The sequence below is a fragment of the Gymnoscopelus braueri genome (assembly GCF_963280865.1).
Source record: "Gymnoscopelus braueri genome assembly, chromosome: 1".
NCBI classification, from domain to species: Eukaryota; Metazoa; Chordata; class Actinopteri; order Myctophiformes; family Myctophidae; genus Gymnoscopelus; species Gymnoscopelus braueri.
In genome coordinates this window covers 9,525,416-9,540,664 of record NC_137603.1, presented here as the reverse complement: position 1 = coordinate 9,540,664, position 15,249 = coordinate 9,525,416, and the positions used below count along the sequence as shown (strand labels likewise).

Here is a 15,249-nt window from a genome sequence, read left to right as displayed (position 1 = left end):
TCCCTCTAGCCAATCAAAAGCATTGGTGTCAACATATTGTCACGTGTCACGTGGAGCTTGACCAATGTTAGCTTGGCTAGGGGGGGGGGGGGGACACAGCGGGACGAAGCGAAAACATACTCTCCGCCTCCGGCGGAGACAAAAATTACTATACAGCTAACATTCTTGCAGTACATAACCAATTAATAAGAATGTTAAATGAAATTCAATGATATAAATGGTGAGCTGTTTTCTTAAATCAGCACAGAACACGTTATTATGCATCTTTTTTCATCATTTATAACAACACACTTTATGAATCTACAGCAGTGGCTCTCCAACTTAAAACAATATTTCAAGGATCCCCATAATTCTGAGAGCTAAGGGTGCAACCGGTTCTATTTGTACACTCTCAGAGTTACAGACCTGTAAGGTTCCATTTGGAACCCCTCTCAGGGAGCCCTGAGGGTCCCTGGACCACACTTTGAGAACCACTGATGTACATAAAACATCATGGCATTAATACATGTTTCAATATTGATTGATTGGCAGTTTAAAATAGTACAGCAGAAAAAGTATTAATCATCATGTCAGACGATACATTACATATTGTCAGAGATGGGAAGTAACGAAGTACAAGTACTGCGTTACTGTAACGAAGTACTTTTTTTTAAGTATCTGTACTTTACTCAGTATTAATTTTTCGGACTACTTTTTACTTTTATCCGTTACATTTTAACACAAGTAGGCTACTAGTACTTTCTACTCAGTACATTTTCAAAACAGGCTCGTTACTTTAGTTTTAATGTTGCGCGCAGATCAAACGAAAAGAAGCTCAAGAGTTATTATTTATAGCTCTGTGTGTCACGTTACTACAAATGGGTATACGCTTCCTGTAATTAGACACCAAAAAGTTAATCAATCATTACCAGTGGCTCTTATTTTGAAGTCCTTAGGGGAAGTTAGTTTCTGTTGATCACGAGCTGTTATGACTCGTCGGTCTGATCGCGTCTGAGACCTGTGTGTGTGTGTGTGTGTGTGTGTGTGTGTGTATACGTGCGTATACCGGTGAGACGAATATAAACAACAACACGTGGATTAATCGCAGGTTTTGGCCAAACCATGCTCCTGTGACTTAAACATTGTTGTACTGTGGAATTGCGGTAGCCTTGGATCAAGACTATAGGCGGTTACACACCGGCGAATATGCGAATATACGCAAAATTCGGACTTGTTCCGAATAATTAAAAGACGCTTTTTTTCGCTCCGCGAAACTGGTGTGTAAGCTTGCATTGACTTTATAACGTTTTTTAAAAAAACGTATTATTCGCATGAAAAAAATCGCCCCGGTGTGTAAGGACCTTATCGGTCATATTCTTGTAACAATGCTAGAAGTTTGTCAAACTCTTTCAACCTCTGCAGCATCATTAGGTGAGTTCATCTACAACAACCAAACACAAAGTGCCGATAGAACGACAAATCAAGCACATAATGTGCGTCTGCGAGCGAGCGGCATAATGTCAGCCTGAGCATCGCAAAAGCTGTGTGTGTGTGTGTGTGTGTGTGCGTGCGTGTGCGTGTGCGCGTGCGTGCGTGCGTGCGTGCGTGTGTGTGTGTGCGTTTACTTCGAAGTAGGCTTGTCTAGTGGGCTCTCTTGCTGTGTTTGAATGAAGTAGTTGTTGTAGTTGTTAATGCCATCTCATGCTGTGTCTGTCTGTCTGTCTGTCTGTCTGTCTGTCTGTCTGTCGTATGGTAACAGTAACAGGATAGGTGGGCACTACAGACATCTGGGCACCTCAATGTAAAATATTTTGTTCAAACTGTAAAAAAAAAAATTGGGGGGAAATTGTCTAAAGCAGGGGTCTTCAAAGTTTTTCAGGCCAAGAACCCCTTCGCTGAGAGAGAAATGAAGCAGGGACCCCCTAGCTGAGAGAGAGATGAAGCAGGGACCCCCTTAGCTGAGAGAAAGATGAAGCAGGGACCCCCTAGCTGAGAGAGAGGTGAAGCAGGGACCCCCTTAGCTGAGAGAGGGATGAAGCAGGGACCCCCTAGCTGAGAGAGAGATGAAGCAGGGACCCCTTTAGCTGAGAGAGAGATGAAGCAGGGACCCCTTAGCTGAGAGAGAGATGAAGCAGGGACCCCCCTAGCTGAGAGAGAGATGAAGCAGGGACCCCTTATCTGAGAGAGAGATGAAGCAGGGACCCCATAGCTGAGAGAGAGAGATGAAGCAGGGACCCCCTTAAATGAGAGAGAGATGAAGCGGGGACCCCTTAGCTGAGAGAGAGATGAAGCAGGGACCCCTTAGCTGAGAGAGAGATGAAGCAGGGACCCCTTAGCTGAGAGAGAGATGAAGCAGGGACCCCCACTACATATTGTATAAAATTGTGTTGCAGATTAAACGTTTTCATAGATTTCATAAGTTCACAGAAACATCCGGTAAAAATACTTTTACTTTTACTCATAAAGTACATTTCAGAGCCTGTACTTTTTTTTTTACTTTTACTCGAGTAATTATTTGAATGACTACTTCTACTTTTACCGAAGTAGTTTTTTACACAAGTAATTGTACTTCTACTTGAGTACAGAATGTCAGTACTTTTCCCATCTCTGTCTTTCACACATCCAACTGTAAGTTTTAGAACATGGATAGTCAGTCCATCCTGGAATAGACCCTCCATTATAATAGAAAACACAGTCATTGTTTCCTTTATAGTCATCAGGGTGACCATCGTGCCAGAACCTGTAGAAATAAAGAACATTTCATTCATTTCAATACATTTACAACAATGATTTATTTTCTCTCTAAATGTTTAGTTTTTTAGCCTCTTAAACCCTGGAGTCTCTATTTGGAGCATGTTACTATAGATGAAGATAATGTGAAAAGTATTGAAAATGCGTCCTAACTCATTCACTGCCAAGGACGTAATTGACGTGGTTTTTGGCCAAAGGCTCAGCCTGCCAAGGGCGTGGTTGACGTGTTTTTGTTTTTTGTGTGTGTGCGTGTGTGTGTGTGTGTGTGGAGGGGGGGGGGGCACTGCTCAGCCTGTGAATGATCCAAGCACCACCGAAGAACAGCACACCCAGAAATCACGGTAGACGGATGAGCACAGAAAAATAAAACCTAGGCACCTTCCATGTTAAAGGATTCACAAAAGTAAAATTTTCTCAGCTTTCTGTTGTTTTTCTGCTGTTTTTCAACAAGCCACATTCAAACGGCCATATCTCTGAAATGGAGCAACGCGGCCCGTGATTTTTTTTCCAATTCTACCAGACCCCCGTGCGTGTAATGAGCCGATCTCTGTGAAGAAGGAGGTCACGGAGAATATTCCAGGATTTTACAGTAAAGTACAGTAAGGTACAGTAAAATCGCCGTTTTCGCTGGCAAGGGGACGGTAGACGGATGAATTAATTAATTAATTTCTGCCAGTGAATGAGTTAAGTGTTTAATCCTGACCTCAAATGATAATGTGGATATTAGATATAAATGAACTGTCAGTCTGTCTGTCTGTCTGTCTGTCTGTCTGTCTGTCTGTCTGTCTGTCTGTCTGTCTAATGAAGGTATATTCTTACGTTGGTGAGGTCAGTGGTGTTCCATCCACCCACTTAAAGGATCCTTCTCTGTCTCTGTCCGTCAAACCAATCCACACTTGCTCCAATTGGCCAGCAACTCTCTCAACAAGGTCCTGGACAGAAAAGCTGCTGGTTACTTAAAGCTACAATCAGTAAGTTGTATGTCTTCGCTCACTTTCCTCCACTGATCTTTCCTCTTCTATTCTCTCTGCTCTCCCTGCCCCTGAATCCTTTGCTCTTCTATCCCCTGATACCGCCACAGATCTTCTTTTCTCTACTCTATCCTCTTCTCTCGACCATCTCTGTCCCCTCACCACCAGGCCTGCACGCCAAACTCCACCTGCCCCCTGGTTGTCGGACTCAGTGCGGACTGAGAGACGGAGCCTGAGAGCGGCTGAGCGCAAATGGAGAAATGGCAACCTCCTGGAGGACCTTCTCACCTTCCAATCTCTCATTTCTACTTTTTCCTCCTCTCTATCAGCTGCTAAAGCTGCTTTTTTCTGCACTAAAATTCAGGCTTCTGCTTCCAACCCTAAAAAACTCTTTGAAACTTTCTCCTCTCTCCTGCAACCACCACCCCCTCCTCCCTCCTCGTCCCTCCTCCCCGACGATTTCGCAAACTTCTTTGACAAGAAGGTGAACGATATCCGGTCCTCCTTCCCTCCTCCCCCGGCTGGTGCCCTGCGCACTACCCACACCCGTCTGCCTGCCACCCCCCCCCTCTCTACCTTCATCTACTCCTCTCCCCCCCCCCATCCCCTCTCTATCTCACTTCTCTCCCCTCTCCCCTAACGAGGTCCTTCTCCTTGTTACCTCTAGTCGCCCCACCTCATGCTCTCTGGACCCGGTCCCATCCACTCTGTTGCAGTCTATTGCACCTGAACTTCTTCCCTTCTTAACCCACCTTATTAACACCTCTCTGACATCTGGCTACTTTCCCTCTACTTTCAAGACTGCCAGAGTCACCCCCCTCCTGAAGAAACCGACACTTGACCCCTCTGAGATCAAGAACTACAGACCGGTTTCCCTTCTATCCTTCCTATCTAAAACTCTCGAACGTGCTGTCTTTAAACAACTGTCCTCCTATCTCCACCAGAACAACCTCCTGGACTCCAACCAGTCTGGGTTCAAAGTGGGTCACTCGACAGAGACTGCCCTCCTGGCAGTGACGGAGTCGCTCCATGCCGCTAGAGCGAACTCTCTCTCCTCCGTGCTGATACTCCTGGACCTGTCTGCAGCGTTCGACACGGTGAACCATCAGATCCTCCTCTCCACCCTCGAGGGGATGGGTGTCTCAGGCTCTGCACTCTCCCTGTTTGCATCCTACCTGACGGGTCGCTCCTACCAGGTGATGCTGAGAGGGTCTGTGTCAGAACCACACAGGCTCACAACTGGGGTTCCCCAAGGCTCGGTTCTGGGTCCTCTTCTTTTCTCTCTCTACACTACATCTCTGGGTGCTGTCATCCACTCCCATGGCTTTTCCTACCACTGCTATGCCGATGACACCCAGCTAATCCTCTCATTCCCCCCCTCTGATACCCAGGTGGAGGCACGCATTGCTGCATGTCTGGCTGACATCTCGGAGTGGATGTCGACAAACCACCTGAAGCTCAACCTGGACAAGACCGAGCTGATGTTCCTCCCGGGGAAGGGCTGTCCGCACCGAGACATGGCCATCACCATTGATAATGCTGTGGTGACCTCAACTCGGACTGCAAAGAATCTGGGTGTGACCCTGGACGATCAACTGACGTTCTCGGCAAACATCGCATCAGTGACGAGGTCCTGCAGATTCCTGCTCTACAACATCAGGAGGATTCGCCCCTTCCTCACGGAGAAGGCAGCCCAGGTGCTCATCCAGGCTCTCGTCATCTCCCGCCTGGACTACTGCAACTCCCTCCTTGCTGGTGCTCCGGCATCTGCCATCAAACCTCTGGAGCTTGTTCAGAAAGCTGCGGCTCGTCTGGTGTTCAACCGCCCCAAGTTCTCCCACACAACCATCCTTCTCCGCTCTCTACACTGGCTCCCCGTAGCGGCTCGCATCCAGTTCAAAACCCTGGTGCTAGCCTATAGGGCAGTGAAAGGAACAGCTCCTTCCTACCTCCGGGCTATGGTCGATGCCTACACCCCTGCCCGACCACTTCGGTCTGCCACCTCGGGGCGACTGATTGCCTCGTCACTCAAGGGTCCTTCTGGCCGATCCACACGGTCACGACTCTTTTCTGTTCTGGCCCCACAGTGGTGGAATGAACTTCCCACTGATGTTAGGACAGCAGAGTCACTGCCCATATTTCGCCGCAGGCTGAAAACTCACCTCTTCAGGAAACACTACCCTTCCTCCCTGCCTGACCTACTTGTTGTTAACTAGTTGTACGAACGCTTGTTTTCTATTGCTGTATTGTTTATTGGATTATTGGATTGTTTATTGGATCTTGTTTAGTCGATATACTTATTTGTTTTAGCTCATGCTCATTTGATTTAGCTATTTTGTCTCATCTGTTTAAGGAAATAGGTAGCTGATATATTGCACTTTTACCTTAGCGCTAGGTATACTCTTGGTTGCTTGTTTATGCAGAAAATGCACTAAAGACTTCTGGTGATTAGTAGTTTTCGTTCCCTACCTATGTTGAATACACTTATTGTAAGTCGCTTTGGATAAAAGCGTCTGCTAAATGACTGTAATGTAATGTAATGTATGTCTTCTCCAGACAGAGAGATGTCTCCCGTTTACCAAACCTTTACCGCTCAACAAAGAGGGATTCTGCCCTTTAGTAGGAGAGATATTGAACTTCAGAGCTTAAGGCAGGGCTACTTGTCATTCATAGGTTGAGTAGGTAGTGAGACCACCTCCAACCACTGTACATGTACTTTAAAGGTTTCATGACATTCAGTTCTACAATACATTAAAAGTCTCTATCATGGTCCTTCAAACGTGTATTAAAAGGTTTTAACTGAAAAATCCACTCCAGTGAGCCATGGCAGGTTTTTTTCTCTCTGATTTCTAAAGCCTTTTCAACTGCAATGCAAAAAGAAATCATTGCCTGCGGGTATCACTGTTGAGGGATTTTGCCTGTCAATCATCGCCTCGGGATTAAGGGACTATGACGTCAAAATCAAGGGGCCAATCCCAGCACTTTTTTTGCCTAATTATTCAGAAAACCCCAGACCACAGAAAATCCACTGAATGTTCAAAATTCAGTTTTTTTGGGTGTAACCCCCCCCCCCAAAAAAATAAAATAATAATAATATATGAATTTCATAAGACCTTTAACACATACTCTACCATACAGATGTACTAGTTATATTATATTAACATACTCTACCATACAGATTATATAAAATAATATTTTTTATGAAACTTTAAGAACAAATTGTACGATAGATGTGTGTCTTAAAGTGGAACATTATATCATGCACTAATGTACACACACGCACGCGTGCACACGCGCGCACACACACACACACACACACACACACACACACACACACACACACAGACACACACACACACACACACACACACACACACACACACACACACACACACACACACACACACACACACACACACACACACACAATACCTGTTTTTCTTTGCTCTTTATGATGATCAGGTCTGATTGTTTGTCTGTACAGTCTTGTCTGCTCTCCTCCCAGGTTTTCTTCTTCTCAGTAGATTTAGAGATGTAATAACACACACCACCATCCAATGTAAACGGTGCTAAGAACAAAAAATATAAAATTAGCCACTGTTTCTTTTTTTCATTTGCTCAGATTAATGATAAATGATGAACAACATGAAATAACAATGAACTAGAAAAAGTGCTCCTCGGAGCACAGGTCTCCGCCAGGGCAGGTAGGTTATTGTGGCCCCCACAGTGTGAAAAACGCAGGGCAAAGGTTTTTCCTTGGCCTTTAGGGAGTGCGCATACAAAGTTTTATACAGAACGGTGCAGTTATAGGTAAAAACACGAATCGGCCTGTTATAGCGCCACCATGAGGCTGGTTTTGTGGCATTTCTTCCTCGGCATAGTGGGAATGTGCGTGCAAAACTTCAGGGAAATTGCATGCTGTGTTCATGATTTGAGGCATTTTGTTCAAAACTGAGCACTCCTGCAAACTTTGGAAGCCATTTTGAGCCAATCAGGATGGAATATGAACAATCTGAACGACGCATTTTGTTTAATGACTATAGAGATACTGTATACCGATTTGCGTGATGTTTGGACAAAATCTGTTGGAGTACTGTGAAAAAATGTGTTTCGCAAAAAAGGGCCTCCTGGTGGCGCTATAACAGGCCCATGTGAAAAAAGGTTCTGAATTGGCATCCAGGGAGTGTGTGTGCACAGTTTCGTTGCGATCAAGCCAACGGTGCGGGAGATTAGCTGTTCACAGACAGACACACGGACACACACACACACACACACACACACACACACACACACACACACACACACACACACACACACACACACACACACACACACACACACACACACACTCACACAGACACGGACCACAAATGGTCCTCTTGATGTGATACTGGTCGGTCATGTGTCTGGACTGTAGCTGGTCATTCTGGTCGGTCAGGTTGTCGTTTCTGGACTTTAGCTGGTCATTCTGGTCGGTCAAGTTGTCGTTTCTGGACTGTAGCTGGTCCAGGTCTTTGACCAGGTTGTCTTTCTCTTTCATCCATTCAGAATCTGTAAGAAGAATCAACAAACTGAAGAGTTTTACCTATAACTGTGTTCTGATGTGACCTCCTTAAGGAGGTTGTAGGGAGTGTGTCTGTGTTCGCCACCCTTTGACGAATGAATGTGAGAATTATTTCTTGATAGTTTTTCATGACCATCTACCATATGGCCGAGTTTCGTAAAAAAGCGTATGCACGGTTAAGCCAGAACTGCCAAAAACAAGTGTTTTTCAAACTGCTCAAAATTGCGGAAAATCTAAGGGCGGAGCTTACTGGTCAAAGTGATACATGTGTTCCTCAGGAGTCAAGGCACAAGTGTAAGCAAGTTTCACGACTTTCGGCCAAACGAGGCATGACTTATGCCTGTTTAAAGTTTGCATTTAAAAAAAAAATGCTATAGCGCCCCCCTTTGGCCAATTGAAGTAAGATTGGTTTCAGTGATATTTGGAATGACCCTCTACATTTCTGCAAAGTTTCAAAGAAATGTGAGTCTGCATGTATGTGTTAGAGGCAGATGAATAATTGTCATAAAACTGCAATAGTTAAAACCTATATCCACCTGGGATTTTTGAGTAATCTGCACGAAACTCTTTACACATGAACTTTGGACCTTTGGACAAAACGTTAGTAGCGGATTTTCCATTCCATTTTAAGAGACAATGACTGTTTTTCATATAATTCAAAATGGTGGGAGATCTAAAGGTCAGGGGTCAAAAGTCAGAGGGTGAAAGTTGTTCAGCATGAAGAGACTATGTGTATCAAAGTTTCATGGCTGTAGGTCAAACAGGGCATGAGTTGTACCTGTTCAAAGTTGGCATTTTCAATTGAGTGCTATAGCGCCACCTTTTGACGAAAGATTGTGAGAATTATGTGAGAAAGATTGTGAGAATTATTTCATGACCATCTACCATATGGCCGAGTTTCGTAAAAAGCGACAGCACGGTTCAGCCAGAACCGCAAAAAGTGGCAGAAGAAGAAAAAATATAGCTGCAAGCAGCGATAATACAGGGCCAGGGAATGCAGAGAGAAAAAAGAAAGAAGCAATGATAAGTAATATGCACAATAAGACATAGAAACATAGAAGGCTGTACTTCTTTACAAATGAGCATTTTAAACCCTCACTAACCCTAACCTCAGTAAAACTCGAGGTTATGGAGGTAACCCCGGTTTCTTTAGAATTCGGAGTAACATACTCACTATGGGATATCAGCGCCTCCTGGCGATGCAACAAAGCTACATACCATAAACTCCCGGGCCATTCATTGGCTGAGAAGGGTATGTCACGTGTCCGGTAGACCGGAAGAGGTATAAAGCGTCTCGCGTGACGTGGCTCATCCTCTTTAACAACCGCTCTCTGCATGCAGATGCACACAAACAGGGGTGTTAGGTGAGTATGTTACTCCGAATTCTAAAGAAACCGGGGTTACATCCGTAACCTCGAGTTTCTTGGCAAATTCTCCGTATCATACTCACTATGGGATACATAAACCCCCCTGGGGCTTATAGCCAATACCGAAACCCTCCCAGCCCCGCAGGCCCCCTAGCCGCCGGGCCGGGGTGCGGGATATTTGAAAGAAAAGGACCCTGACAGACCAAGTCTGCCTCATTCAGCTAATGAACAGACACAAGTCTGTCCCCTAAGTGAAAACAAGGAAACAGGGCCCCCCTCCCCTGGAAACCTACCAACGGTGGTTCCGAGGGGACTCAAGAGAAGGAAGGTAGGGAAGAGAAAAAAGGCATGCTAATCACAAAAAACCTGCCTAACCTCCCCCATTCTAACTAGAGACAGCCGCTACGCCCAGTACAGCATGCGCCACTGACGCCGCTGCCACATCCAGGCTGTAGAAGGCCGCAAACGTCGATGGACACGACCAGTTCGCGGCCGCGCACACCTCCTGGACCGACACTCCCCTGGAGAGGGCCCAGGAAGTAGCCACGCCTCTAGTAGAATGAGCCTTCAGTCTTTCTGGAACTGGAGCGCCACTACTGACGTAGGCCAGCCTAATGGCATCCAAAATCCATCTAGAAAGCGTCGCCTTAGCCACTGCTTTCCTCCGACCACCTGGGCCGAAGGAGACAAAAAGTTGCGACGACGACCGGCCGACCACCATCCTCTGGCAGTAGAGCTTCAAAGCCCTCACTGGGCAGAGACAGTGCAGCCGCCTATCCTCCGCTGAAGCGAAAGGAGGCGGATGAAAAGCTACCAGCTCAACCGGTGTCTGGGTCACCACTCCGTTCTTGGAAACAAACGCCATGTTGGGCTTAAGCAAAACCCTGCTGTCGTCTCCCAAGAACTTCATGCACTCCGAACTCACTGAGAGCGCATGTATGTCGCTGACCCGTTTAGCTGTAGTTAAAGCAACCAAAAGAACCGTTTTGAGACTAACGATCCTCAGATCCACAGACTCAAAAGGCTCGAACGGTGGGAGGCAAAGCGCCCCCAGCACCACCGTCAGGTCCCAGGCCGGGAACAGAGGCCTAGAGACTGGCCTGGCCCGCCTGGCACGCCATGAGCGTGTTCGAGTCCAGTAGGATCCCTATGAAGGTGGTCCGCTGGGACGGAACCAACACGCTCTTCTTGGCGTTGATGGTGAAACCCAGCGACGTTAGGTGAGAGATGGCCACACGCGTGTGTTGCATCACCTCCTCCCTCGAGCCCGCCGCCAAAAGCCAGTCGTCGATGTAAGTCGACAGACGGATCCCCTGCCTCCTCAGTGGAGCCACGGCCGCGTCCGTGCATTTCACGAACACCCTGGGAATCAGAGACATTCCAAAGGGGAGGACATTGTACTCGTACACCCTCCCCTCGAAACCGAAGCGCAGGAACTTCCTGTGCGGTGGGTAAATCGGGATGTGGAAGTAAGCATCTTTGAGATCGATGCTGGTCCACCAGTCCCCCTGGCGCACCGTGCGCAACAGCACTGCGGTCGTCAACATTCGAAAGTTGAAAACCGTCAGATATTTGTTGAGACCCTTCAGATTCAGAATGGGTCGTACACCCCCCCCCCCCTTCTTTTTCACCAGAAAGTATTTCGAATAGAAACCCAAACGGTTCTGGTTCGGAAGTAACTCTCTGACAGCGCCTTTGCTCAAGAGGGAGGCGACCTCCTCCCTCAAAGTATTGGCTGCTGGGCCCGTTGCCTGGGAAAACAACACCTTGTCTGTCATGGGGGGTTTTCTGGAGAATTGTAACCTGTAACCCTTCTGTATTGTGCGTAATACCCAAGGATTTGGCTTGCAAATCTTCCATTGCTCCACACAACGAGCAAGCGGATTGGACGATGACGTCATCGGCCGCTCGGAGTGTGTGTGCGTTGTCATGGGGACCCGTGACGCTGCTACTGGTGCTAGCAGTGCTAACCCTGTGTGCGTTGTCATGGGGACCAGTGACGCTGCTACTGCCGCCGGCGGTGCTAACCCTGAGGTGCCCGCTAGAGGCAGTAGAGGTACTAACGGTCTGTCCCGAGGACCCGGCGGGGTCACGTGACTGGTCACGGGGACCTTCCCTGATGTCAACATCCGGTTTGTCCGCCATTGCAGCTTGTTCGTTTCCATGGAAACCAACGGCGCTGCCACTTTGACAGACGGGGCCGTCCGAAATAAGCCTACCTTGGCCGTCGCCCTCTCGTCTGAGCCCAAAGGCTCCGTACGGAGCGTTGATAAAGTCGCCCTCCCTGTAGGGGGTGCTTTGTCGCTCGTCAGCGGCGAACGAGGCCTGTTGCCTGCGAGGCGGTACGGCAAAGGGGGCATCTGTCCCTCCAAAATGGCGGAGACAGAGGTCCGCTCTTTCTGACCCAAGTACTTCCGGTTCACAGTGGCGCTTGGGCGCTTCCTGTGGGACGGAAGGCAAAACTGGCGTGACCCTATTCCACTGGCGCTTTTGCGCCCTCTGGCGGACAGGGGCGACGTCGGTTTTTCTATTACCTTTGTAAAATGTCTTTAGCTTTGGTAGAGAGTTCACTGCATGGCTAACTTATACACCCCGACACCAGTATGCCGACAAGAGCATTTGGACCAGACCAGGATAGAGAGTTGAAAGTTTTTTATTGCCAGTCTGTGTACAACACATATGATGATGATGATGATATGGTGGTGATGATGATTTAATTATAATGCATCGGAAGTGCTCACATAGCCATGGGTTTCCTGCAGTGAATCTCTACCCTTCAGACAAAATTTTTGTCTGCTGGTTCAACCTGAGCCTATATAGGCCCACCCCAGCTGAACCAAACTAGGCTCAGATTGGGCCCCGCCCACCACTAAGTGACATGATCAGTTTGTGACTCCAATCCACCCACTCTCAGCTTGAGAGGGGGAGGATTTTGTACAGCCGCCCCATCAAATACAATTGATTTGATCATTACTAACTTCCGCAAAAGGAATGACAATAATAACAAATAAAAGAAACAAACAGTGTTCAAAAATTACTATTTTTGCCCGCAAGGGGATTCAGGGTCGGCCATTGCCGGAAGGGCCACTAGTCTGGCCACAGGTCTGATGTAGGTCTTGCCCTTGATCTCCACTTCTGCTGTACGAACACGCCCGTCGTCGCTTGGCATGATGCGAGTCACCCTTCCAATTGGCCACAGTCCTCTGGGCAACTGTGGGTCCATCACCATAACGACTGTGGAGGCCTCCAGGTTGGCTGTGTCTTTATGCCATTTCTGGCGGGTTTGAAGGTTTGGTAAGTAGTCTTTGATAAAACGTGACCAGAAGTGGTCGGCTAAGATCTGGCTGTGCTTCCACTTGCGGCGACCAATGAGCTCGGTGTCGTCGTACACTGCCTGAGGAAGGGAGGCGTCCCGCCGCCCCATGAGCAGAAGGTTTGGGGTCACAGGGTCAGGGTCAGCCAGATCCGATGAAGCGTAACCAAGGGGTTTTGAGTTGAGGATTCCTTCTATTTCTATTAGAACGGTGTTAAGCACCTCCTCCGTAACGGTTTGGGTTCCCAGTGTCGATCGCAGTGCTGTCTTGATTGACCTCACCTCTCTTTCCCATACACCTCCGAAGTGGGGGGCATTTGGGGGGTTGAACTTGAATAGAATTTTTCTCTTACCCAGTTGCTCCTTTAATGCTGGGCTCATTGCAGCAAAGGCATTGATAAGTTCCTTTGCTCCTCCTCTGAAGTTCGTTCCACAGTCGGACAGAATTTCAAAAGGTTGACCTCTGCGTGATGTGAAACGGCGCAGGGACATCAAGAAACTGTCAGTATCGAGGCTGGTTAGGATTTCAATGTGAAGGCAGTGAGTGGTAAGGCATTTGAATAGGATCCCCCATCTTTTATCGGTTTTGCGACCAACCTTTATGAGTAGTGGGCCAAAACAGTCCATCCCCGTGGACCAGAACGGGGGCTGTGTTAAACGGACCCTGGAAGAGGGTAGATCCGCCATCTTGGGTACAGTAGGTTTCGCCCTCCACTTCCTGCATTCCACACAGTTCCACTGATGCTGCTTAATGGCCTGACGTCCGCGAAGGATCCAGTATGAACGCCTAAGCTCGGCAAACACCCTCTCTGGGCCAGGATGTAAGAGGCGAGTGTCATAGTCCTTTATTATCAGCTGGGTGACTGCATGTTTGGGGTCAAGCACAATAGGATGCATTGCTCCTGGTTCTAACTCTGCTGCCAACCGAAGTCTGCCTCCAACTCTGATAAGGTTAAGCTTGGGCTCAAACTGTGGAGAAAGGGGAATGAGGCGACTATGGGTTGGGAGGTCTTTACCCGACTTAAGTGCCTTGAGGTCATCTGGAAAGCTTACTGCTTGAGCTTGTGAAAGAATGAGAGCTTCAGCATCGACCCGACTGAATGCTAAGGAACCAGGGGCCTGTTCCTCAAAAGGTGAATTAGAGCTAAAGCCTGGCTTTACCACCTATCCTGGCTTAATTTAGCCAGGATTAGAGCTGACTCGGTTCCTCAAAAGGTGAATTATCTTGAAGATTAGTTTAGCCAGTTCACCCTGGCTAAGTTTAGCCTTATCCGATTCCTCAAAAGAGAATTGAAGCAAGCCTAGCTTAGTTACCATGGCAATTTAGCTGTGAAGTTAGCCTGGTCAGGAGCAGGCTAACAGCCAAGCTTACTTAAGCCAGTGCCTTGTTCTTCAAGTTTTTCCACAGTTAATTCAAAACATGTGTTTGTATATGGACTCATTTTAATGACCCTGCATTCAAATAAAATGAAATCAATACAATAAGATATAATCAATGTAATTATATTACTGAAATAGTGTGTGACCATGAATCATAATTGTTTCACAATGACTCATGTGATATGTCATTGTCACTCTGTTAACACTATAGTTCATATTGTTGTTAGATGTTTGATAATATATTACCATTTTTTAAAAAATATTATAAAAAATGTCTAACACATACATATACACACATATATATATATATAAATATATATATATATATATATATATATATATATATATATATATATATATACATATATATAAATATATAATATATATATAATATATATATATATTTAAATATATATATAAATTATTAGTTACGGGTTTAAAGGAGCCTCTGTGTAAGTCAATAAGGAGCATATTTTAAATTATCAATTTCTAGTCAATGGAGAAATTGTTTTGTTTTTTATTTCTTGTCCACCTTTGGAGTTACATCATGATGGCAAGGTAACTACACAACCCAAACCTCTACCAAAGTGGTCTTGCAAATGTGGGGTTATTGCGTGTCTCGTCCCGTCCCCCGCTCATCCCGTCGGTCAACCCCTCCCCCCCCCCGTCCCGTCCGTCCCGTGCGTCCCGTTGCGGACCCCGTCGCAGTACACCGCCGTCCCCCCGTCCCGTCCCCGTCCCGTCCCCGTACCGTCCCGTCCCGTCCGTCCTGTTGCCCGTCCGTCGCAAACACACACACACACACACACACACACACACACACACACACACACACACACCGACACACACGCGCGCGCGCGCGCGCTCGCACACACACGCACACACACACACACACACACACACACACTCTGTGTGTGTTTGCAA

At 47.0% G+C, this 15,249-nt stretch overlaps 1 protein-coding gene across 3 annotated transcripts in view; it reads right to left on the bottom strand.

The window, feature by feature from the left end:
• Window positions 1–165: 165 nt before the first annotated feature.
• LOC308086456 (uncharacterized protein) overlaps window positions 166–15,249 on the bottom strand; it is a 29,075-nt gene continuing 13,991 nt past the window's right edge. The window contains exons 3-7 of one of the 3 annotated variants that reach the window (XR_013933249.1): window positions 8,055–8,252; window positions 7,134–7,270; window positions 3,550–3,662; window positions 2,346–2,719; window positions 166–2,284 (exon numbers count right to left, since the gene is read on the bottom strand). Coding sequence is in view for 2 of the 3 variants with exons in the window: in XM_080429982.1 (XP_080286108.1) it covers window positions 2,569–2,719; window positions 3,550–3,662; window positions 7,134–7,270; window positions 8,055–8,252 (599 nt within the window). In the remaining variant the exon portion in view is untranslated. Of the gene's footprint in view, window positions 2,720–3,549; window positions 3,663–7,133; window positions 7,271–8,054; window positions 8,253–15,249 lie in introns of all 3 variants that reach the window. The other 2 variants (XM_080429982.1, XM_080429983.1) reach the window with 2 other exon arrangements.